At 39.6% G+C, this 24,000-nt stretch overlaps 1 protein-coding gene and 1 non-coding gene across 5 annotated transcripts in view; both read right to left on the bottom strand.

Moving 5' to 3' along the window:
• Positions 1–24,000, bottom strand: part of LOC137974773 (nucleoprotein TPR-like) — a 124,405-nt gene that overhangs the window by 77,442 nt on the left and 22,963 nt on the right. For 3 of the 4 annotated variants that reach the window (XM_068821751.1, XM_068821750.1, XM_068821749.1), the window contains exons 23-40: positions 22,764–22,842; positions 20,760–20,903; positions 18,563–18,601; positions 17,883–18,017; positions 16,743–16,883; positions 15,638–15,748; positions 14,630–14,714; positions 13,734–13,832; positions 13,015–13,109; positions 11,259–11,546; positions 10,282–10,356; positions 8,317–8,505; positions 6,670–6,797; positions 5,209–5,494; positions 4,041–4,145; positions 2,720–2,926; positions 1,651–1,803; positions 390–638 (exon numbers count right to left, since the gene is read on the bottom strand). In XM_068821751.1, coding sequence (XP_068677852.1) covers positions 390–638; positions 1,651–1,803; positions 2,720–2,926; positions 4,041–4,145; positions 5,209–5,494; positions 6,670–6,797; positions 8,317–8,505; positions 10,282–10,356; positions 11,259–11,546; positions 13,015–13,109; positions 13,734–13,832; positions 14,630–14,714; positions 15,638–15,748; positions 16,743–16,883; positions 17,883–18,017; positions 18,563–18,601; positions 20,760–20,903; positions 22,764–22,842 — 2,608 coding nt within the window. The remainder of the gene's footprint in view (positions 1–389; positions 639–1,650; positions 1,804–2,719; positions 2,927–4,040; positions 4,146–5,208; positions 5,495–6,669; positions 6,798–8,316; positions 8,506–10,281; positions 10,357–11,258; positions 11,547–13,014; positions 13,110–13,733; positions 13,833–14,629; positions 14,715–15,637; positions 15,749–16,742; positions 16,884–17,882; positions 18,018–18,562; positions 18,602–20,759; positions 20,904–22,763; positions 22,843–24,000) is intronic. The other variant, XM_068821752.1, reaches the window with a different exon arrangement.
• On the bottom strand, positions 2,140–2,213 carry Trnaa-ggc (transfer RNA alanine (anticodon GGC)). Its single transcript has one exon. It is a non-coding gene; the product is annotated as a tRNA-Ala (tRNA).

Here is a 24,000-nt window from a genome sequence, read left to right as displayed (position 1 = left end):
TTGCACTTAGACTCGCTTTGAGGAGGAGGCAGACATGAACTCGGAAATGGCCTATTAGGGTCTTTCTGCAGATACCCCAAAGCATTGTATTTTTGGTCAATTGGGATTAGTCTTTATTTGGAGTTGTCTTGTTTTCTGTCTTTTGTTTCGCGTAATCTCTGCTCCGGTACATACAAAAGGAACCGATAGTTCGCCTGTATTGTACAAAGTCCACAAGAAATATGTGCGATAGCCCTAAGTTATACTTTGACGTTTTCGATGCCGTAGACGTAGTCTTTGCATAAACGCCCTAAAGCTCCAGTGTCAGCTTCGACGGCCACTGGTTCAGACTTGCGCCATAACATCACCAACCCAACCGCCCATTTGCACAATCTTGAAAATTGTCCTACCTTGTTCTGTTCATCCAACTCTTTCAATCTCTTCACTTCTTCCTCCGAGTTGTCAACTTGTTCGGTTAGTTCTTTGATCTTATTTTCGTATTCTGCTACATCAACATTTCCCGCAGATGGCGCTGCTGTTCCTACAGCCTTCCCTGCTCCCTCTTGTTGCTCTGACTCGTTCACTTTCTTCTTCAGGTCTTCCATTTCCTTGGTTTGCTCATCAACTTGAGTCTTGTATCGGCGAGCTATTCTCTTAACCTTGAACCAAACATAAATTTGTTAAAACCTTTAGAAGAAATCTGTTTCATTTAGTCGTAATCGAGACTAAAAATTTGTACATAATTTGAGCAGGGTTAACGAACAAATGATGTTCGCACAGTTGGCCTGACAGCCACTGCAAGTTTTTATGGTTTGAGCGATTTTCCCAAAAGATCGTTAAATCGTATGTCCTTCAATCCTTCAATCGGAAGAAGAATGAACAAAGTGTTAATCAGATCACACCGAATATGCCTAGAAAACAATTGCAAGAGCACTTTTTTGGAACAAGATTACCATGAAAAGGTATTTTTTCGTTCGTTAAATGAGCAATAATTAACGTTGTCTAAAAAACTCCTTGACTTAGGACAGCAGAAACCAATATAACAACAAACGCTGGTGGACGTTTTACTTGAGCCCAAAACACACTTTTCAACGCCAAATCGAATGTTAAGTGTAAAATATAACTGCTGAGTTCATAACCACCCTATGACAACGTTCTTAAATTAAACAATTCGAGTGAAAAATGCCTTCAGCTGGCAGAATCAAACAAAACTTTTTGGCCCTGGATTTACATAGCGAGGCCGAAATGAATCATGCATCACCGAATACTCAACATGGTCAGAAGACCAGGGAGTTGAATCCAACGAAGAACCTCTGTTACAACGTACAGACATACAATTCAAACTTAATTGACCACTCCCCATAGCGGCTTTTCAGAGGAATTGAAACAATCAACGAAATGACCAGAACAAGAACAACTGTTAAGAATCCAGACAGGCCGGAGGTAAACCAGTTCATTATTTACACATGCAGAAGAAGTTGAACCGCTGAATACCTGGATAAGATTCAACGAGTGGTCAGAATTGATCTTGAACCCGGGATCTCCGGATATAAAGGCAAGTACCCTAACCACTGAGTCGCACTACCTGCAGCGGACCTCCTTGGCTTTTTTAGTCCAACTTTGCATATAATGGTTCCTCTGCGAAGCAATGGACAATGAAATAGTGCTAACCTGGAGTAGAGTCTTATTTTTTTCGTTAACTTCCTCGGTCTTGGCGGTAACTGAACTCTTGAGCGTTTCCACCTCTTCCTGGAGTTTACTTATTGCCTTTTGATGCTCTTCTTTCAAACTGCTAACTTGATCAGCCGATTTTTGTGACACTGCCTGAAAACGAAAGATGAAAACAGATGAAAACGGGATAGGAATGATGTTGAAAAATACTAAATATGAGCTTTCCGGGGAATATAAATGCGTACAAATCTAAACAACGCTGGCAGAAATAGTTGACTTTTGCAGAGAGAACGCACAACGACGGTTTTTGCTCGCAACATGTCGAGCTTATCACAGCCGGTAATGCAGTTAATGCGCCATTTCAAGCTCTGTGGCAGAACAGGTCATGGCAGTCGTATTCGCAACACCTTAAACGACTGTAAGACGTCATCCTTGCTCTTATCTGGATGGATAAGCTATTGTCTCTTCTGGACACTTGAAAAATTCAAGTGGCTCCAACGGGATTCGAACCCATGACCCTCTGCAATGCCAGTGCAATGCTCTACCAACTGAGCTATGAAGCCACTCAGTTGGAAGCAGATCAGTTTGTCGGATTCATGCATATGTTCCCGTGAAAGGACGCGATGAAATGAATGTATATATTTGAAGAGATGGTTATAGAAGAAAGAGAGGAGTGATTCTCTTAAAGAAACAATGCATGAATTGTCCAGATAAGTGCGAAGATTACTTCAAAATCTCCTTATCATACAAGACAAATAGATTCCATGTTGCCGTGCGTCTGCTCACTAGTAGATCACAGAAGACGTCAAAATGTGGTAAAAACATTAGTAACACAACCAGCTATCGCCTCGTGTATCACTTTTTTGTTCTTACAACATTTTGACGTCATCTGTGATTACTCAACAGACGCACGGCAACATGGAACCTATTTGTTAAATTCCACAACACCTTATTGCCAAATAGCAACCAACGCTCAAACATGCAATCGTCTGAATTTTACTCAATTCACTACTGAATTAATTTTTTTTAAAACTGAGTTTTTCTCGTTATCTCAAAATTAGAACATTACCTTAAGTCCCACTAATTCTCCTTGCGTTTTGGATAACTCAGACTTGAGTGAGTCCGTCTGTGTTCTCATTCGCTGGTTGTCAGTCTTCAAACTGGATACCTGTTGTTGAAACTGTTTCTTCTCTTCTTTCATCCTCTTGTATTCGTCAACATCAACGTTCCTGAACTGTTCCGACAGCTGATTGGTTTTAGCAGTCCATCGAACAATCTGGAGAATTGATAGTACCCATACGTAATTCATTCAAACAAAGGTAACTAATGATTAAAAGTCATTCTATTTTTTACCAGTCCATGCTCGGTTAGACTTTTACTTCAAAGTGATATAATCTTCAATAACTTATGGTCTTACTGTGTGGGGCTCGCGCAACAAATCGTTGTTTGATGAATTCGAACGCATTCATGTCAGAGCTGCTTGGATAATTTTCCAGGCTTAACTGGAGTCCGCCAATCGAACCAGTTTTAAGTACTGTAAAGTGGATTCCTTTACGACGAATTTATTATCAACGACTTCAAGACTTGTTCCTCAGACATGAGTCGAATTACAACTTGAGGCAGAAACTGTGTTTCAATACACCGAGACCAAGAACTGATTTGGCTAAAAAGTATATTCAGTATTTCGGTGCTACACTAGGGAACCGACTTGACAACCAAATGAGATGAACTGCATCTTTGGAGATTTAAAAAATAATAAGGAAATTGAGTCACATGTTTTTCAATTTTTAATTCATTTGTATTGTTCTTTGTTTCCTTTTGTGATATTATGGTTTCTTTCTTATGTAAATCCTAGGTTTTTATTTCTTAGTTCTTAATTCTTAATTTTACACACGACCACATCAGCAAATTTATTTATCGTGTATAAATAATTGCTTTAATTACTTAATTACTTACTATTATACAAACAGGTTCACGCGAGCACGCTATTCAACTGCTTGACAAGAAAAAAAAAAGGAAACCTGAAAGGATTTTGTCTAGGGACTTCAAAACTACGAGAAATCTGATATTTGGGCGTGCGTGCAACAGGCATGTCTTCGTAAACCAAGGAGACGCAAACGTGAGAATGGGAGCCAATTCTGGGTTTTCTATGAGAAGCGCAGAAAATACCGTATGACAACTGGAGGACACAAGACCAGCCGCCTCCAAAACAATATTAATTCGTTTTATCATCTTTATCGTCATCGTTGACGTCATCGTCGACGTCATCGTCATAATCACCACCGCCATCAGAAACGCCTTAAAAGGGCATTCGAGTAAAAACTCGGAAATGCATCAATTAAGGAAATGTTCCATACAACGGTTTAAAAGCTGAAAGATCCGCATGGTACCTCGTTTTTTAGCGCAGTCTTCTCGGCCAATAGTGCATCTTTTTGCGTCGTCAGTGACTGAATGTTGTCCTTGAGTGGCCGCACATCTGCTTCTAGAACCTGAATCTGATAAGCAAAAACAAAAAAGAGGAATTCTCCTTTAAGATTTTGTAACCACTCCCAACGACCTCAACAGTCGCCAAGGAAGGATGGCACAAAAAGTTGGTTAGTGCGCAGCATTGGTACAAGAGGTCCTGAGTTCGATCCCCGGATCTCAAATCCTTGTTTCCACTTCGTTCCTTTCAGTGTAGATCAATAAGCTTTAAATACCCGCAAAACGGAGCACTGATGGAGAGTGGAGAGTGGAGAGTAAAATGAGAGCACCGTCGACCTCAGGTTTGTCAGCTGAATTACTGTTACGAGTTATCGACGTTAAGTGTGGTTGCTTTACTTTGCTTTAACGTTTAAATACGCCACGTTCGATATACCAATATTCACACATGGCTACGAGGCTTTATGGTAAAATTCGAATATTGTTTTGTTTAAAGTCTCCCTTATGAATTGTGAGATAAAGAAAACAGAACTGAGCTGTGAAATTTGACCATAAAGCGTCGTAGCCATGCCTGAATATTGATATATCGAACGTGGCCTATTGGAATGAAAAGTACTCACGTGTTCGATAAACTTGATGCCTTCATTTATTGGTGCAATTACTTTGACTTGATTCAACACCTTGTCCTCAGTGTACGTAGATGTAGTTAACTCTCACCCCATACCGGCCCCCAGTGGCGAGTAAAATCGTCTCGCGTTAGAAAGAATAAAATATATTTTACGCTTTCCTAGAACTCCACTGCCAATGACTACAAGCCTCAAGGTGACTTGGCTCAGTTTTGACTACGTTGTAGACAGGGTTTTCGGGCGATAAATTAAGTACAATTTTGTGACAAACTTCCGTTCTCCTGTCAGCAAGCGATTGCAAATCAAGGACCGTTTCATTATTCTTATCAATTTTCATGGCCAACGCGCAAGTTGGCTTATCAAGACTCACTTTAGAGAGGTATTTTTTTTCCGTTTCGCGCACACTTCAACTCCGCAAAATCCAAGCTTAGGTGTGTGAAAAATAAAATAGACAGAAAATAAAACTATCACTGAATGGCCACTGAATGCGGGTTCGTTTTGAGCAGCATACCTTTGTCACCAGTTCTCTTACAGTGTCATCTGCGCTCTCTTTTTCACTCGTCAGTAGTTTATTGGCCTCTGTCAGTTCATTTAGTTTCTGAACTTTTTCCATAATCTCAGCATGCTGTGCTGCGGTTTGGGAGTCTACTTCGGACTGTGTTCTTTGATCAGTTACGTTCTTTTGCAGCTCCTGTAGCTGTCCTTCAAGGTATTCGCATCGTTGCTGGTAGCGGATGCTTTCTGATTGTGACAGCTCGCATTTTGTCTCGGAAATCTCCTTCTCACGGCGAACAAACCTTTGAGGTACAAAATGCGGGCGGTGTGTGTAAAATTAGAAGCATAACTGGAAATAGCCTTGCGTCTCATTCTATCAATGAATAAAAACGCAAGCTGTATTGCGTTTCATTTTTAAACGTTCTCCGCATTCCGCCACTTTTTCATTAAAAAAAAAATCAAAAACTTTTTTCCTCCAATTTTGTCAGCATTATTGTGCTAGCTTGACAACTGGCTTAATAATCGCACATTTTTTTTCCAGCCAATTACAGGCAAGAACAAGCCAACTACGACTTTTTCCGCACTTAGCGCCCGCTGCACGGTTCTTTTTGTGTGTGATATGATTGGCCCATTTTAGTGTCTACATATGCCGCGATTGGCCAATTTTGTGAAAACCACTTCACATCGCGGCGAGAAGCCAACAATTACAAACAAACAAACTTTAATAAGAAAATAACGGACTGGGCATAAAAAGCGGACGGTCTTCCAAATTATGGAAAAAAGCTTGCCTGTTAGCTCAATTAGGAGTCTTGAACCGCCCTCGAGGTAGAAAACGTGGACACTATACCACACTGTCATTTTTCATGAGGGTTTTTATTGCAAACTACAACTGTTGCTTCACCAATTCGATGTTTTTTTCGTTTTTTTAAATTCAATTCCACCAACTGAGCTCGGGTGACCGAGTTACTCCGCTCTAATTAGGCCGTTCGATTCACAAGCCTATGTTCAAGAGGGATATCGCGCCACACCTGGGGCCAGTTCCTGAAAGATGTAATAACTATATTCCAGGGATAAATGTGCCTAATTCCGACATATTTATCCCCGGAATAGAGTTATTACACCTTTCAGGAACCCACCCCTGGAGAACAGCCAAGTGATTGCCTTCTTCTAGTCTTACTAGTTGTTGATATCCATTTGTTGCAATTGTTACATTCCATGAAGTCACCTAAAGCTCCATGCTTTAAACATAACCGTTTCAAAGTTCGTTTAATACTTTCATAACTGGTTGCTGGTCACCAGAGGGTTCGTGTGTCCTTTAAGATGCATAATGTTTTGATTGTTGACAATTTCATTCCCCTAGGCTACGTTTTCATATTGCTTAAATTACTCATTTAAACAAAGTTGAGAACTTCGCGTCAAGTCCTTCTTACACAACGCATCGAGAAAGAAGAATCAAACGCAATGCATTTCAATGTACCTTATAATTTCCCATAATTCATCAACAGTTTTGTTACCCTCAGACGCTCCGTCAGTTGTCATAACCTCTTTGGGGGGTTGGGCGAGGTTCACTGTGGACTCTTTGCTGGCTGCCAGCTGGGCACTCATCTGGAAAAAAAAAATCAGCTTCCTTTATTTTTTCACCCATCTTATTCTAAAAAGTAAGCAACTAAGGGTTCGAAAAATCTGACGAAGCAATGCTATCGGTTGATTTTCAAAGATGACTGAGTGCTTTTTAAAAATGTTTGCTTGAGTTAGAGGTCTACGCATTGCCAAAGAACTACGGCCGAGTTGGGAACTTTTGAGTGATGGACTTTTAACATCCCAATGCAGTGTTTTCGCCGATATTTCTTTTAAGTAAAATCAACTCTATAAGAATAAAAACACTTGACAATACAAATGTGTCAGCGACAAGTAAAAAGGAACACGCACCCTTTCCGGTCGAATTGTGGTCTGTTTCTAAAAAAATTGTTAGTTTCCATTGCTAAATTAGCTATATTTACAGCGAAAAGCACCCGCACTTTTCAAAATACACGTACTTTCTAGATTCAGCTTATTAATTTTTGACTTCGTATTTGATGACACGAACAAAATTGTCTTTATTCTTGTAATTTGGCTAGAGCATCTCCTTGCATTTCTGTTTTTAAGAGTAAGTTGAATTCCGTTATCCAAATAGACCATTTTACAGTTGTAGCTAAGTTACCTGGCCTAAGAGTGGAAGCGAGGCTGCCGGTGACCCTGTTTTGATACAAACCTTCATGCTTTTGTAATGTTAACATAGACTAATTAGCATTACAACAACACAATTTGCATGATAAAAGCAGTCGGGGCTGTATCAATGCAAGGTCACCGGCAGCCTCGCAGCCATTCATAGGCTAGGTCGCTGAGGAAACAACTCTAAAATGGCCTATTGAGGAACAAGTTGCTCTTCGTAGTAATAGTTAGTCCATCTTCTCAAACAAATAGAAACTCTTTCTGCGTTAGAGCTGTGTGCTTATACCTGCTAAACTTCTTGCTAACTGCTAAGTTCTCTTCTTACACAAATGTTTCCTCTTTCTGATAAATCATCCACCCACCGCGCTCCATAATCAATTTAGTTTAATCATCGTTAAACGATCTGGTAGTACATTGCTCCATATTTTAGTAGATATTCCTTGCAAGCTCGGTAATATGATGTTCAGTTCTCGAACATTGTAAGTTTGTTGTATGATGTAAGATTTGTTGTGCATTGACCCATTTCAGTAATTCCCAGTCTGGCGGACAAAACAATGGTTGCTCTGTCCCCTGAGAGAAACAAACCTTTCAAATGCAATTGCAAAACAATCTTATTGTTTTGTGCTCCAGATTGGGAAATAACTGATGGGGTTCTATAGGATGAAGATATAGGTAATATAAGATATAAGTAATTCGCTAAAACTAAGCTCCTAGTGAATCATGGGTCGTTCCAGTCCTTTGTGGGACCAAACAGACAAAATTGGTATTTGAAATAAACCGCGCTATTGGCCATCAGGCCCCGCAAAAGACCGGACTCCTTTGAACTAACTAACGGTGAAACAGTCTACCAGAGCAGAATAATAACATTTATTGAAAGAAAATTGTTTTTTCACTTTCTCTGCTAATTACAAACCTTTTCTAGTTGGCTATGAAGCGTCGAATTCTGATTGACAAGATCTGCGCAGCGTGCCTCTAATTTCTTGGTCTCTGAAGCTTTTGCCTTTTTCTGCTCATCCCAGGAACTCAAATGTTGTTGTAATTTTTGCTCAGCTGCAACTGCACGGTCCTCTATCTCTTGGAATTTACTGCTCTGTTCTTGAAACTGAAAAGAAAATACAACATCAGTTTACAGCTCTGAGGTTTTCATTAGACAGACGTGATCGACTTGACAATCCGCGAATTACGATTTCCCGTCAACCGCGCCTTCAGGCGATTCAAAGTGGGGCGACCGACCGGTTGGCTCATTTGGTTACGCATAGGAATACCGCGCATGCTCGAGATCGTCCGTTCTTGAAACTCCTAACCCTAACCCCGACCAACATTCAGGGTCTATAACTAACCGAGAAGAAAATGCTGCCAATGTTATTACAGCCAAATAGTTAGACTTTCCCACACACCATTTTATAAGGGTTGGGTACGGAATTCCCAGAGTTGTGGTCTGGTCCGATTGAGAACTAATTGTTTTTGTAGAGATTAATTGATAATTAATTGTTTTTGTAATTTAGCTTATTTAAATCTCCGGGGTACAATAAACATTTTTGTTGTTGTTGTTGTTGTTGTTGTTGTTGTTGTAGGGCTACAAGTTTATTAGCCTTTGGCTACCCTCGAAAAACAAAGATTTCACTTCACTTCACGTTCCAGTAATGGGACTCATTATTGGTTTCGCAAATGAACGCAACTTCTAATTCGCTTTGAGAAAGAGGCTGCAATGCAGTCAGCGGTGAGTTGACCAAGATAGACGTGTCCTTTTGAGCTTTCGTTTTCTTTTTATTGCTTTTTTTCTTTATTTCATGAAAACTAATAATGATGCCGGACACATTAGTCAACCGAGTAAGTTTCTATACCTCAACTCATTATTAGGTAAATAAATTTGGTCAAATACTGCTTTTTGCTTCTGTTTTTCAAGATCTACATTTTTCTCCATCGTATTCGTTATAGCACACACTTTGCTACTATAATATTATTTAAACCCAAATTTCCTTCTTTGGTTTTCCTATTTTGGACATTGGACATCACGAGACAATTACACGTTGTACGTAGATTAGAAGGTCAATAACGAAATATTCCCATGCAACGTATTCATTTCGTATAGCGCTGATCAACAGTGTTTAATTCAAAGCATCCATCCCGAATAGCGGTGATCAACAAGTATTTAAGTCTAACAAACATTTTAAACAGGTTATCTTTCAACTTAGGTGATGGGAATCGATTTAAATATTATGAAAACTCGCACTTGCTCATCGACTTGCTTCGATGGTCTAGTGGTCATCAACAATGCAAATATCGCTTATGGTCCAGGTTGAACTTTCTCGACCTTCATGTTCATGTTTGTAAATTAATGGCGTGCTTTTTCAATTAAATTCAAGCGGAAAATTTTTATGTATAGACTTGACTTCATGTAACTGAAGTTAAAGGAGAAATGTCCTTCTCGTCTATACCAAAAACGCTCACCTTTTTTTTCGAGTTCCACAATAATTAGTTCATTACAATGGCCCAGGTCTTCCCTTACTAGCGTTGGCATACAAATAATCTGGTTAAGTGTAACAGATCCGGCCACATCAAAGATGGTTGTTATTTCTAAACGTTAAAATAGCCCTTGGCTTTCTTTTGGGTCTTTCTGCAGGTACCGGAAGCATTGTGTTTTTGGTCACTAGGGATTAGTCTTCCTTTGGAGTTGTTTTGTTTGCTGTCTATTGTTCCTTTTGTTTTACGTAATTTCTGCTCCGGTACTGGCAGAAGCTGCCTTTCTTTTGCTGCATGGGGTCCGCGCGGTTTTGTTACATTACGCCGTCAAAGTGGTCACCAATGCCCTCTGCTCCTCCAACAGAAAGGCAGAAGCCACCACAGTCTCCAGTACCCTACAAATATATAACATTACCTCAGCCTTGATGGTGGTCAATGCTTGCACGTCATTGGCATGAAGAAGCAATTCCCTCTCATACTTGTCTTGGGCCTAAGGGAAAACACAACATTCATTGATGTCTTTTCCACATCTTGAAAGAAAAAACCGTTAGTATAGGAACCTGAACTTTTGAAAGTCACCTTCAGAAAGTTGCTTCTATGAATGGTGTTTGCATTGAAATTAAGCTAATGTTCTTAAACGGGTGCTTACGTCCGAAAGAAAAAAATACTCTTTTCTGTTAGGTTTAATAGCAGTTTATCTACACAAATTGCACAAACATTTTCTCAAAATGTCTGCGATTTCGGGCCAGACAAACCACTATTTCGTTTTGCAACTAAACTATGTTCTTCAATTTATGAATATTTACACTTAATTGCTACATTTAAGACAAAAACAGAACCTGCTTTTAAATTTTAGTCTAACATAGATGGCTATGTAATAGGAGTCTACGTGGTTATCTTAGGTTAACGAGTTTGGCATATTACTGTACGATACAATCATTTTTTAAGTCATCATTTTAAATGAAAATCACGACTGTTCTTTGAAATTAACAGCTTTTGGCGGATTATGTACGCCTTTTAAAGTGCTACTACAATTACAAAAATCTCTGTACTTTCTTCGTCAATTTTGAAAGTAGATTTGTTTATCGAAAGACTGTAGAAATTTAAAGCCCTCATTTTAAACCAATGATGAAGCTCGTTGCCCAGTATTCTGATACTTCCACATTGACTTTAAGAAAAAAAAACTTTAAAAATGGTAAGAAGACAAAGTTGTTTCTCCCCTTGACATTTTTCAATGGCTCGTTATTTTTCTCACAGCAAGACCTTTGTCCTTCCTCTACCCTATTGACAATGTTCCCCGACCACAGTAGAAGCTCTTTGTGTTATTCACGCTTTGACTTTTCACCGTCGGGTGTCAACTTCCGTGACACCCAAAAACCTATCGTTGCCCACCTCTTTAGCCAGAACAGCTTGTTCTTTTAGTTCTTCCTTGGCAGTCACTTCTGCCGCGGTCGATGTCTGAGCTTTCTTGAGTGCCTCGTCCAATTCAGCCCTGACTTTGCTTAGCATGTCACGCAAACTCCTGGTCTGTGATTCGGTTTCTCTCGTTAACTTGGCTCGTGTGGCATTCAAATCCTGGTTGAGAGCTTGAAGAGTGGACACCTTTGTCTTGTACTGTGATATTTCTTGCTCTGCTTCGTTTAGTTTTGTTTCTGTAGACCTCCTGAATTCCTCGCTTGTCTAAGTAGCAAAAGAGCCACGCTAGTTAACTCTGCACTAAGACAAGCCACACTAATGAACCTTTTTACCAGTCATACCAACTGGTAATTTTTGTGGTTTTCGTTCCAACAACAACTCTTTCAAGATTATTTACTCCATAACTCCAAAAAACGCATGGGTCAGTTGTGCATTTAATATTCCCCCAGCAAACTCATTTGACTTTTACTCTATTGTTCACAAATGCGCGCTCTTTTCAAAAAATAATTTGCAAGTTAAAAGTTCATTAACTTTACATCCAATCGCTTAGAAAGGCATTAATGTCGGTGCCTACCATTGTTATTGCGCATACGTTCTGCGCAATCTCGAGATATTCGGGTTTCCTATGGGTGGTGCTTACTAATACAGGAATATTTTTCCGCGGATTAAAACTATGCGGAGAAAGCGGAACTTAGCAAGTGCTCTTGCTATCCAAAAAGACAATTGAGGGTAACCACGCATTTTTCAAAGGTAAAAGCCATGTACGGCATTCTTTTCCAAGCTTCGTCTTGGAAAATAATGCCATACATGACTTTTACCTTTGAAAAATGCGTGGTTACCCCCTATTTTCCTTTTGGATTTCAATAACACTTGCTAAGAGATGCTTTTCCCGCAAAAGTACTTTTGAATTGGTTGGCACCGATCTTAAGAGCTCGGCACTGAAGGCCGACATGCAATAGGGACAACCGTGAGTGATCTGACAAAGAACAGGTTAAAGACCTGGAAACGAGAGGCATACGATGAGTCCTAATGAAGGAGCAACACAGCAAAGTCAAGTCAGAAGAGAAAAAGACGGCGGCCTTGTGATGTTTGACGGAAGCTTGAATAAAAACGTCATTTAATCTTTCACACATGTCCAATACTGAAACTTACAGCTACAAAATGAGATTCATGGTACTTTGCTAACCTAAAAACATCATGTATTACTCTTTGGTTAGGGTGCTGGGTGAGGCCATGGTTAGAAAGTCACTTTGTAACGCCTACACCACGTAACGTGAACTCATGTTGCAGCTGTGTTCAACCCTCTAAACTTTCGACATTTTTCGCGATTTTTTTTTTCTCTCTAAGCTCCTACAAACCAACGGAAGTATCCAGAAACTAAATTATGCTAAACAGTGATCAAAGCAAAAAAAAAAAAAAAAAAGCATAGCAACACTTAAAGTTGCCTTTGTGCGCTCCCGGGTGCCCTATTACACATCGCAGATTTGCAGAGAACGGGAAAGAAAAGGTCTTTTACTTATCTGCAAATACCATTGTCTACTGACATCCTCACTGACATTGGCACTTCAGATAGCAAAGTGCTAAAACAGTCACCAAGACATTGTATTAACGACACAAGAGAACTGATTCCCAAAAAAAAAAGATCTTAGTTACATGGTTCATGATTGGGTAGATGTGTTCAAGGGTACAATCGTTCCCCAAGTTTGAGAGACTTCGATTTATGCCGCTTTACCTTGTTCAAATCACTCAATGCCGTTTCGTTAGCTTCGGACATCGATTTAAACTGCTCTGCATGCTTCTTAGCGTGTTGCAACTGTTCCTCAAGACCTGAATATACGAAACAAAAAAACTGTAAGGTCACCTGTGATAGAGCGGTTTTCAATCGAGTGTCTCAAAACAAATACCAAAGTAATGGGCCATTTCCGAGTTGCTGTTTGTCTCGGTTTCGAAATGAGTCTTGGTACTCAACTACTGTAAGGGAAATGAGTTTTGTTTGCATAAGAATACGCAACTCATTTCCATTTGAATGGTTGTGGACCAGGACTCGCTTTGAAGCCGAGGCATGTAGCAACTCGGAAATGGGCTATTACTTCTACCAATCACAGCAGGTGCAAACAGGGCAACGAACCAATCCATATTCGTAGAAATTCCATGTAACCTGCTCAAAACGCGGGGAAAATCGCGCGTGCAGGTTGCCACTGGTTTTGACTTTCCTTTTCATTGGTTGAGAAAGTGGCGCGAGATTGTTAAACCAATCACTAAGCGTAGCAATTGAATGAAATCGCGAGATTACTTTCGACAGTCATTTGAAAACTGCTCTAACGCGACTTCATTAGACCGATAGCTGATAGTTAGCTCATTCCTGGCAATTCAGCAAAGTAGCAAAATCAAAATTTGATAATTAATACGAGTTTCGTTTCTGAATGTCACTCAATCCCAACATATTATCACCTTTGATTTTTGCTTCAGCGTCGTTCAATTTTAATTCAAATTCTTCAATCCTGACAGTGTATTGTTCCGTCACCTCTTTCCTGATCCTCTCTTGATCACCTCAGAGTGGAAAGAATAAAAGATAGGGGACACAGAAACATATGAAAACTCAGCTCCTCAAACACACAACCATTGGTACCAACAAATCTTATTGGCAAGACCTCTTGTTGGCAAGAAGAACAGGGAGACAGTACGGGAGAAATATATATAGGGAAATACACTTTTCCCCAAAAAAACAGGTTCCAAGGTGCATATTTTTTTCCCACAAGAAATGGGTGGGAACTGTGTCAATATGGTTTATAAACGTATTTTTTCTCGGTAAAAATGTCGGTAAGCGAAGCAAGCCGAACAAAAACTGACACTATTTCACGCCATTTGGCAATGCATGCCAATAGTTTAATTGTTTTACTACTAATAAATATTGCATTTTGCACAAACCATGGACACTAGCGGCACCACTACCACTACTGTTACTACAAAATAGGCAAAAAATAGGAGGTTTTCCTCTACAGCAAGAAACTAGCATAAAAGGAAAAGGAGGAACTGGACACCCAAGAAAATACATTGAGTTCCCTTCCCTCCAGTCACAGCAAAAATAAGAGTCCTGGATGTCATCTGACAGAAGTGGCATAATAGCGGCAGTGAAGATCTCTAGTCTCTGTGATTTGATGATGGCGAAACACCTACAATTCGTCCGAACATTGTCAAAAAAATACAGTCAAATACGATTTGGGCTATATCATGTAGACGTCTCAAAGTGACATATATGGAGTTCTCAGGCTTAAGGAAACAAATTGTGAAACCCTTCCAAAGCGTTATTAATCTCATTGTGCACTAGCATTTATCCTAATGTCTACCTTCTTTCAAGATGCCCGGCTCGCTGTTCAGAATATCATCAATGCGCTTCTCAGCAGCTTGAAGTTGGGCTTCAGCTTGTGTGCACTGCAATCAGAACATACAAGATTTTCACAGAATATCAGGACACCCATGTTACTTTCCCAAAAAGAGGTGGCCTTGTTAGAGTGTGAAACGCGAGAAGAGAACGCATACTTTTCACACTAACGCAAAAAAACAGAAATCCAGACGATCTTCATTTGAAATCACTTATGTTTCACTAAAGATTCTTCTTTCCACTCTTGGGTACAACGGATGTCAATTCAATTCTAATGGGGTCAAGCCAAAGACCACAAACACCGACACTAGCTCTCATAAGCAAATTCAGATTATTTCATTGTTTGCACTATAACATATTTACGCACAAAGATTTCACTGCAAAAGACAGGAAAGAAAAACAGCATTTTAAGGAAATTCATAATCTACCAGTTGGAAATGAAATACCCCTCAAACGCATGCACTCCTTTATTTAATCACGTTTTAGGTTATTCCCTTTCACAATAGATATGTCCAGCAATGCAGGCAACGGAAAAAAATGGCAGAATTCTTTTAATCATTTTTTCCCTTTATTTCCACCTAAATTCTTATCACAGCCTCTTTTCTTTATCTTTGGCGTGATCTCGCCAAGAGGGCATTACGATGGTTGGAATACCAGCTCGAGCAAGTCGATACAATTTTTACCGGGTTCAGATTCAGCTTGATTTTCACTCATTTTGTCCCCACGATAGGCTGCAATTGGAGCTGCAACTCACCAAACAGTCCTCTAAGCAATTCGAACCAAAATTCCATCAACTTCCGATCAGTTCAAATCTCTGGTGTTGCGCCAAGAACCGAAAAAGAAATCGGGCTTAAATCAGAGCTGCTGCCCTTTTTTTAAGTTGCAATGTAAACCCAACACAGTTGTTGTGTAGTCGCGGGACTAAAATTGCCGGTGTAAAGGCACCCTTGCCCTCTCCTATAGATTTGCTTACCCGAAGTTGCACGGAATCAATATCCCGGGTTGATGTCAATAGCTGATCCCTGGCTTGTTGGTGAGTCTTGATTTCAACGTTGAGCTGTGACTGTAATTCCTGGACTCGGTTCTATATACGTATAGAAACGCAAGTGTTTAGTTAAGAAGGCCTGTGGGAGCCTGGCATAGTAAAATGAATATGCGGCAGCGAAAACAGTCACACAACATAGAACTCAACAAAATATAGTCACAGAGTACAAAAATAAATGCAGCACACAACTTGTGACAAACACCTTATGGTTTTCCCTTGTAACAAAAGCAAGAGCACAGACAACATACGCAACCCAATAGCAAGCGTCTTTATCATTAATACCTTTTGTCAGCGCGAAAGAAGGTCCCGTTGACAACTTAGTGGGTCTGAGAAAGTTGAGTGTTCTCGAACTACAATAATTAAGTTGCAAAAGTAGTGGAGACATTTCACTTTATTGGAGCGTTATTTATTTACCTATACACCTTATTCCAAAATCGCCGCTGATTTATGCGGATACAAATTGGCCCTTGTTGCCTCGTTCAAGATAAAATATTCTTTTAAATTTTAAGCTTAAGAACGAGGCATCAAGGGCTAATTTGAATAAAAACAAAAGAATATTTAAATGGCGGCCATTTTGGAATAAGGTGTATTATCTCCAACCACACTGCAGCCCGCCCGTTTTGCCAAAAATGAAAGAAACCTGTTTGATGTCAGCTCATATCTTGCCTGTTGAGTACAGGTATCCAGTAACTTCTCAAAAGCGAAAGAATAGTTAAAATAAGAGAATTTTCATGTTTTTATTCTCAAGAAGCAGCTTGCCGTTACTCGTTTGTCGTTTCACGAAAACGAGGATGCTACATCTCTCCAATGCTTTTGCTGATGGTGCTACTGACGTTTCTAAAGCACCTTTACAGTGTATGTGTATAATTTCCAGATTTTCTCCCCACTTATCCTAAAACTAAGCTCCATCCCCTCTCCATTCGATAGATTCTCGCTCGCTTTCCCCAGATCACACACGATACGACAAACTATGATGGTAGGAACGATAAGGATGATTTAACGGGAAAATAAAGAGCTTTTATTTTTGGCTAACCTCCCAAGTGCTGATGATACCCTTGTGGTGTTTCTCTTCAGACTCTAGTTTCTTTTTCAGCAGATTCAATTCTCGTTGTAAAGTGTCAACTTGAGAACCGAGTCTTGTCCTTGCCTCAAACTCGGATCTTTCTAAATTGTTCTGAAATGATAAAAGCAACACTACATTTGAATGAGACGATATCGGTTGAATTCAGTATCCATAAAAGAAGAATAAGCTTGCCACAATTAAAAATGCCAACAAACTTTTCCCTCAAAACAAATGTTCCTATAGTAATGGCGACAAAGCAGCAACCACCGAGGGTAGCAGCACCATTTGACAGACGCCTTGTATAGGTCGAAACAGATGACACAGTTAATACAATTTTGGAAAAAAGAAGAAAACCTTTCAAGTTTTTGACTAATCTAGAAGTTGGTTTTACCATTGGCTAAAATTCTCTCTTTTCGCTTAAGACCAACGCACGCGGTATTTGCGACCCGCAGCTTCAGCAGCAAATGTTCGGCATTTTGGAAGTTCAACGTATGCGTTCGTTTCAACGATTTAGAGCAAAAGAGAGACTGTTCGCTGTCTACCTATGGCTTGTTGAGATTGTTAGACACTAAGCTGAACCACTAATTTGAGTTTAACCACATTTACACAAAGAAAGAGCAAAAAATACCGTGACACGTAAACAAGTAATGGTCCTGTTTTTAAGATGGCCGCAAAAGAATGCACAGGAATGTCCGCTGAAAGAGCAAAGTTACTTGTTTTTACAACTTTGCCTTTTCCTTCATGTAATGTAAGGTTTTCTTTGGGAAAGTAGCTCTTTTCCCGACAATTTGATATTGATTTTGCCTGGAGAAAATTCTTCAAAGATATCTCTTGTCATGGTATAGTGACTAACAGCTAAAGTAAATACATAACAATTTCTCTATAGATTCAAAGCTCGCGTAGTTACCCCCGAAAACGCTAACCAATGGGAGGTCGAGTTTTGGACAGTGTACGTGCATGGTGTCATAAGCCAAGAGATGGTAAGCAAATCTTCCCCTCTCCCCGGTCTTCCCTTCACTTTGAACCTTTGCGGCTCTATTGAGGTGGTTTCATAACTTACAGTAATCAAGACCCGAGCTGTTTTATACAATAAGAGCGTTCAAAGCTTACTTGTAGGGTCTGAAGATTTGTGACCAAAGCATTTTGCGATTTTTGGTGTTCCAACAAACTCTTGTTTTCCTGCATGAGGCGAACCTCTGATTCCTTCATGAGAGCTTTCTCGGCTTTCAAGTTTTCACAATCGACCTATAATTGGCAAAGAAGCAATAAACAATTGACTACGTAATTGCACTGCAGCACCATATTGGACAAATAAAATTGCGACGGAGTTGGCTAGAATTCTCCAATCTTTCTACAAGCCAAAAAAGGTTTTCAACATCACCAAATGACGGGCACCCAAAATACAAGTGGATCCAAAAGGTAACCGAGCTTACGTAAAATTAACTACACTGTACTCCTTCACCAGAGCACGTCTATAAAAAATATTATACAATAATTATGTAGAACGCAGTGTGGACTTCCCCATTTTACAGGTAGCAGACAATCATTTTCCACTACAGTGACCATAACAGGGTATTACCACCTTTTTGCGCAACAATTCTTTATGTTGCAAAAAGTAGGCTTTTACTTTTTGCAACATGAAAATTTGTTGCGCAAGAAGGTGGTAATACGCGCAACAACCATCTCAACTTGCAACGCAACATTGTTGCGCAACAAGTTGCACAAAAAATGTTGCCCGTATTACTGGGCCTTTATTGACCAGAACATAGCACTTCATATCATTTACTTACCTCAAGCTTGTTGCATTTCTCTTTCATGCTCGTGAGCTCCTGGCAAAATAAACGAAAAAATTGTGCTCTTCCGAGTATAATATATAGATTTAGCCAAGCCTAAAAGCTCCTGTTTCTAACCCCAGAAAGGAATATAGTGTACATGGAAATAATTATGCTTCTGCATAAAGTACAAAATTAATCGTTATTACTCTATACAGTTTATGTTGATCAAACACCTCTGAGCTGACAGCAGTGAACAAACAAGCCTTGCAAACAATAACCAACCATTTTAGTCAACAACTAAAACTGAAATTATGCACAGTAATCTCCATCAAAACATTTTGCGTTTGAGAGACAATCTTTACTCCCTCTCTCTTCAGTTTATAACAGCAAAAATCTTACTAATTAAAAAGTCAACCTAAAGCGTAGTAAATTCGCTTATTCGACTGCAATTTCACATTCAAACAAAGCAGCTCGAGACTAGATATCCATTTCACACAAAAGCCTATAAATGTGAATGTTGAAATATGTCAGAATCTCTGTCAACACGGAATTGCAAATGTTTTCAGGCCTTCTTCGTTTTTTAGCGAGTTTTACAAAATATGTGAGGCAGCGAGGCATATATTAAGAAGAAAAACATTACCTGAAAGCTAACCGTTGTAAATAAGTGTTTTGTTTCTCGCTGTATTTCTCTCAGCTTTACGTTGATTTTCATTGAAATTTTCTCTTCTTCTCCTTCCTCGGCTTCTCTCGAAGCTTTCTTCGCTTAAATTTCTTAAATTTCGTCGCCTCTTCTCTCGTGCTCTTTCCTGCTCTTTATCCCGTTGCTCATCACTAATAGGGAACTTAAGCAACGACAACGGCGACGGCGACGGCAACGAGAACGCCACAAATGTGCATATTTAGTAGGCAAAAACAATAGCTTTGCACGCCCTGCACGTGCGTTTTTCACTTTTGTCCATTTCTTTGCCGTCGTCAGCAAAGCAACAACGTGAAATAGTCAAATTTTAGGTGTTAAGGAGAACGTCAGCACCTGACGCTAACGTTTCATTTTCTCCCCTAAATTAAGCGCCGTTCCGACCAATGTCATTTTTGAGGAACTACCACACCCTTGTCATATAAGAAGGGTTGACATGTTTACAAAGTGATTACAATGACGCGAATTTATATTTTGAGATGACGTTCTCGGTGCCGTCGCCGTCGTCGTTGCTTAAGTTCCCTAATATGATTTCCCGCCAGAAAAACGCGGAATGCCAAATGCAACGTTGCCACGCGATTTTCCGCCAACGAAAATTGCCCGAACAATCCCGTCCCCAGAGGCTCTCCTGCCTCCCCACCTTCACCCCGACAGTCTGTACGGGTGGCCGTAAGTGACGTTATAGCCCAAATATTTCGCATGGATAGATTTACCAAAAAAATCTTATCCATGGTGCTCCGCTAATATATTTATTATATACTCGACAGAAAAACAGAATATCGCATTTTTGATTGGTATATCACGAATGTATAAACAGGTAGCAGAGTACAATAGAGGTTATAGAGTGCAATACGGAAGTTGTTGTGGAAACACAGCGACAGAGTTTGTTGAGTAGAGTGTTTTCACTCCCGTGATCAGTAAGTAACCTTGTTTTTCAACCGAAACAAAAGAAAATGTTTGCATGACAATTCCCGGAGGATGGGTTGGGTTCACCAACATGGCCGCCGTTCCATTGTCCAGGGACACCAACATGGCGTCACGTGAAAACTCTATATAATACATAAAAACTCGCATGAACTTCCTCGTGTATTTTGTGATTTATGGTCACTCGCATTCGCCTATGGCTGGTACAGTGTTGAGAGCTTTCAAAACATCACTCGTGCTCATAAATCACAAAATGCAATCGCGTTCACACGATTTCCTAAACACGCAGCAATTCCAATATACCGGAGAAGCACAGGGTCCCACGTTTTCCTTTCCCCCTCAGTAGTTGAAGTCCCTATAAGAAATCAATAGGCCTTTTACGAGTTCATGTCTGCCTCCTCTTCAAAGCGAGTCTAAGTGCGAAGTTTTTTTAAATGGTTTTTATATATATGTTAAGTAGAACTAATTACCATCACAAAAACCTTCGCAATTCGACTCGCTTTGAAGAGGAGGCAGACGTGAAACTCGGAAATGGCCTATTAAATTTGGGAAACTTCTGATTTTGTAAAAATGACTTGCAACATTAACAATCACCTGCGATATGCTATCAAGAGTTGCCTGTATCTTGCTGTTCGCCACTTGCAAGTTTCGGGACTTTTCAGAGGCAGCAGAAGCCTCCTTCCTGAAGGCTTCCGAGTTCGTCTTCAACATTGAATATCGCTCTTCAATAAACTCCAGCTGAACCAAAGAAACAGGTACAACATTAGAAGAAATCACGCAAAGCTTGAAACAAGTTGCAGACTAAATTGAAATGCCAAGAGCTACAATCGCTTGCAGGCTTTAGTTTTCAAAAGAAATGATACACAAAAAGACAGAAATTTAATAGACCAATAGCAATGAAGCTCTCAGGAATCAAGCTTTGAAGTCACGTCAGAAATGATGTACCCAAACAGGCTATTGAAAAAAACTTCTTTTTAGGGTGGTATATTTTCTGGTGAATAACGTGAATCAAGAATGAATGAAATAAATATTTTCTGTTGTGCGGGTTATACTCGCTCTCATCTGAACAACTTAAGGACGGTGCCTTCTGTTATTGCGCATATGTTCTGCAATAACATATGTTTTCAGACTGAGGTATTTAAGCTTCAATTTGGAAAAAAACGCTACACATTGCTTTGTATTTTAAAGCTTTTTACAAATATTTTTGATTAATTACCTTCAAAAAAGGCGTCGTTACCCCCACTTTTCTTTTTGGATTTCAATAACACTTGTTAAGATCTGCCGCCTTTTCCCGCATATTCAGTAAACCGCGCAAAAATACATGTACCTTTGAATTAGTACGCACCGTCCTTAAATAATTGTCGCTTATAGACAAGTGAAAATGTTCAGGTGCCTTTCATTGGATCCGAACCCATGACCTCTGCAATGCCCCTACAACAGTCTCTTAAATCAAGAATCTCGCCCAGCAACCATTAAATATTACGACTTTTTTGTCACATCTCTAGGCCGGAAACAAAAATGTTCATGCAGTGATGAAAATCTGAACAAGATTTAAAGACATATTTCTTTAATTCTTCCTTCATGAACAAATAATGAATCAAAAGTAATTCATTTTTCTTTCCAGTAACTAGTAAGCTTAAGCAATGAAGAAGTTGACAAGAGCTAGAACACCACAAACAAAAGGTTTGAAAAACAATGGCTCCTCACGCTCCACGGATACGTCTAACATTTTGATACATATTTGGCCATTCTCATCTTGAAACATCCAAATATGAGGTCATATGGAGGATGCAACGACAAACTTTCAATAGAATTGTACACCTAATATTAAACAAATCGATACCATGTTGTTTAGTACTAGATCACAGATGACGTCAAAATTTGGTAAGACCAAAAAGGTGGTACACAAGGCGACAGCCAAGTGTGTCACTGGTACTGATGTTCTCACAACGTTTTCTGCGATCTATTAGTGAACAGACGCACGGCAACATGGAATCTACTTGTTGATTATGAAATAAAGATTTTGTTTTTTTTAATGATGGCTTCAGCTGTGGGTCTGTCCTCTAAAAGATCATGGATGAGAACCAATCAAAATCAAAATACGTGCATTATTGAGCTTGTTCTATAAAGAACAATAAGCGACACAGTGTAATACACGGAAGGTGGTGGATTCTGAAGTCCATATACAGAAATGGTGAAGCGTTGAGTACTAAAGAGTATCGAAGTGTAAATAGTGTTGAGTAAGATAATATTGTGAAGTACTTTGTTGTGTAGCGAGGTATGAAGGGTCCGTATATGTAACACACAAGAAGAAAAATGTTTACGTCCTTTTCATCCGTTGTATGAATTTCATCCTTGGAAAGTTTATTCACTCTCACAGCTAAACGACTTGTGATAATCAGTAACTTTGAGTAATCGAAACGGAATTTTCAGATGACGTCTTTGTGGCTGTGACGTCATTCTGGGTCAAGATTCCAGTGAGTACCATATTAAGCAACTGGTTTTACGTTTGAAAAATCTTCAATCCAATCATTTTAATGTTATCCCTTTCTTTCTTGGATTAAATGGCAAAGGAAAAACCAAACTTCCGTTCCTCACCTGAGAGCTTAGCCTGGCATTCGTGCCATTCAGCTCGATATTTTGACTCTCCAACTTCTCTTGTTTTTCACTCGACTTCCTGAAATTACAACACAGGGTTGATACGGAAAAATTAAGATAAGTGGAAGATAAAGATCATCACATTTAAACTAAACATCAACTTAAAGGGGCTGTGTCAAGAAATATAGCCAAATTAAGCGCCTGGGAACTGGCAACCAAAACTCAAACGGAACATAAAAATAACTCACTTAGGACATGAAAGGAAGGTTTGAATAAAATAGCAAATAACAAAAGAGTCAGGGATGAGGAAAATTGAAGAAGATTAAAATGGATTGTGATTGGGGTTTTTGAAAACTCTTCAGCCTAACAGTTTTTCAAGTTGAGCTCTGTTGTTTTTAACTTTAATTATGTATCATCGACAGACAGTGTTTTCGTCACGAAGCTTTGGTTTGCGTAGTTTAAAAGTAATGTCAGAGTTAACGTTAAGTTGTATAGCGAGAAGGGGCGAGTAAATGGCAAAGCAACACAAAATGAACTGCACTACCGTGACACAGCCTCTTTAAAGTGCCTACCACCTCAAATCACATTTCCACTTTAGACTCCGAAATCATCCCAAATACATCGTGCTGTTTTTTAGAACCTTTTGATTGAAATTTCACTTTTTAATACTTTGATCAACAACCGAGCAATGAAGGGGAATGGGTTCGCTACCGGGTGACGTCACAAATTACTTTGCATCGCTGTTTTTGAAAAACTTTCTCAACACAAAGCAGTCTGTGACGTCAACCCGGTATCGAACTTATTCCCTTTATTGCTCGGTTATTGATCAAAGTATGACCACTTTTCCCCGTCTTTCAAAGCTATTAAAAAAGTGAAATTTTATTCAAAAGGTTCTAAAAATAACGCGATGTATTTGGGATGATTTCGGAGAATAAATGAAGTGGAAAAGTGTGTTGAGGTGATATGCACTTTAAGCAATTGCGAAGAAAGCCTGAACGGGGCTCCAACCCATTGACCACATGATTGTGCAGCACTGCTTAACGAACTGGGAGCCGGTCGTTTGCGATTTGCAGTTATGTCCATGCAGAAATGCACCTAATTAGACGCACGCCCAATTTTGACATTCAGCCGTCCCCTTAAGTCTAAGCCTTTGCTTCCTATTCCCAACAATAAGATAAGGGTAAAGGTTCCCGTTAATAGGGAGTAAAAGCACGCGCGTTTTTGAGACGCGGACGGC

This window comes from Montipora foliosa, chromosome 11 (genome assembly GCF_036669935.1).
Source record: "Montipora foliosa isolate CH-2021 chromosome 11, ASM3666993v2, whole genome shotgun sequence".
NCBI lineage: Eukaryota > Metazoa > Cnidaria > Anthozoa > Scleractinia > Acroporidae > Montipora > Montipora foliosa.
This window is presented reverse-complemented; position numbering and strand designations above follow the sequence as displayed.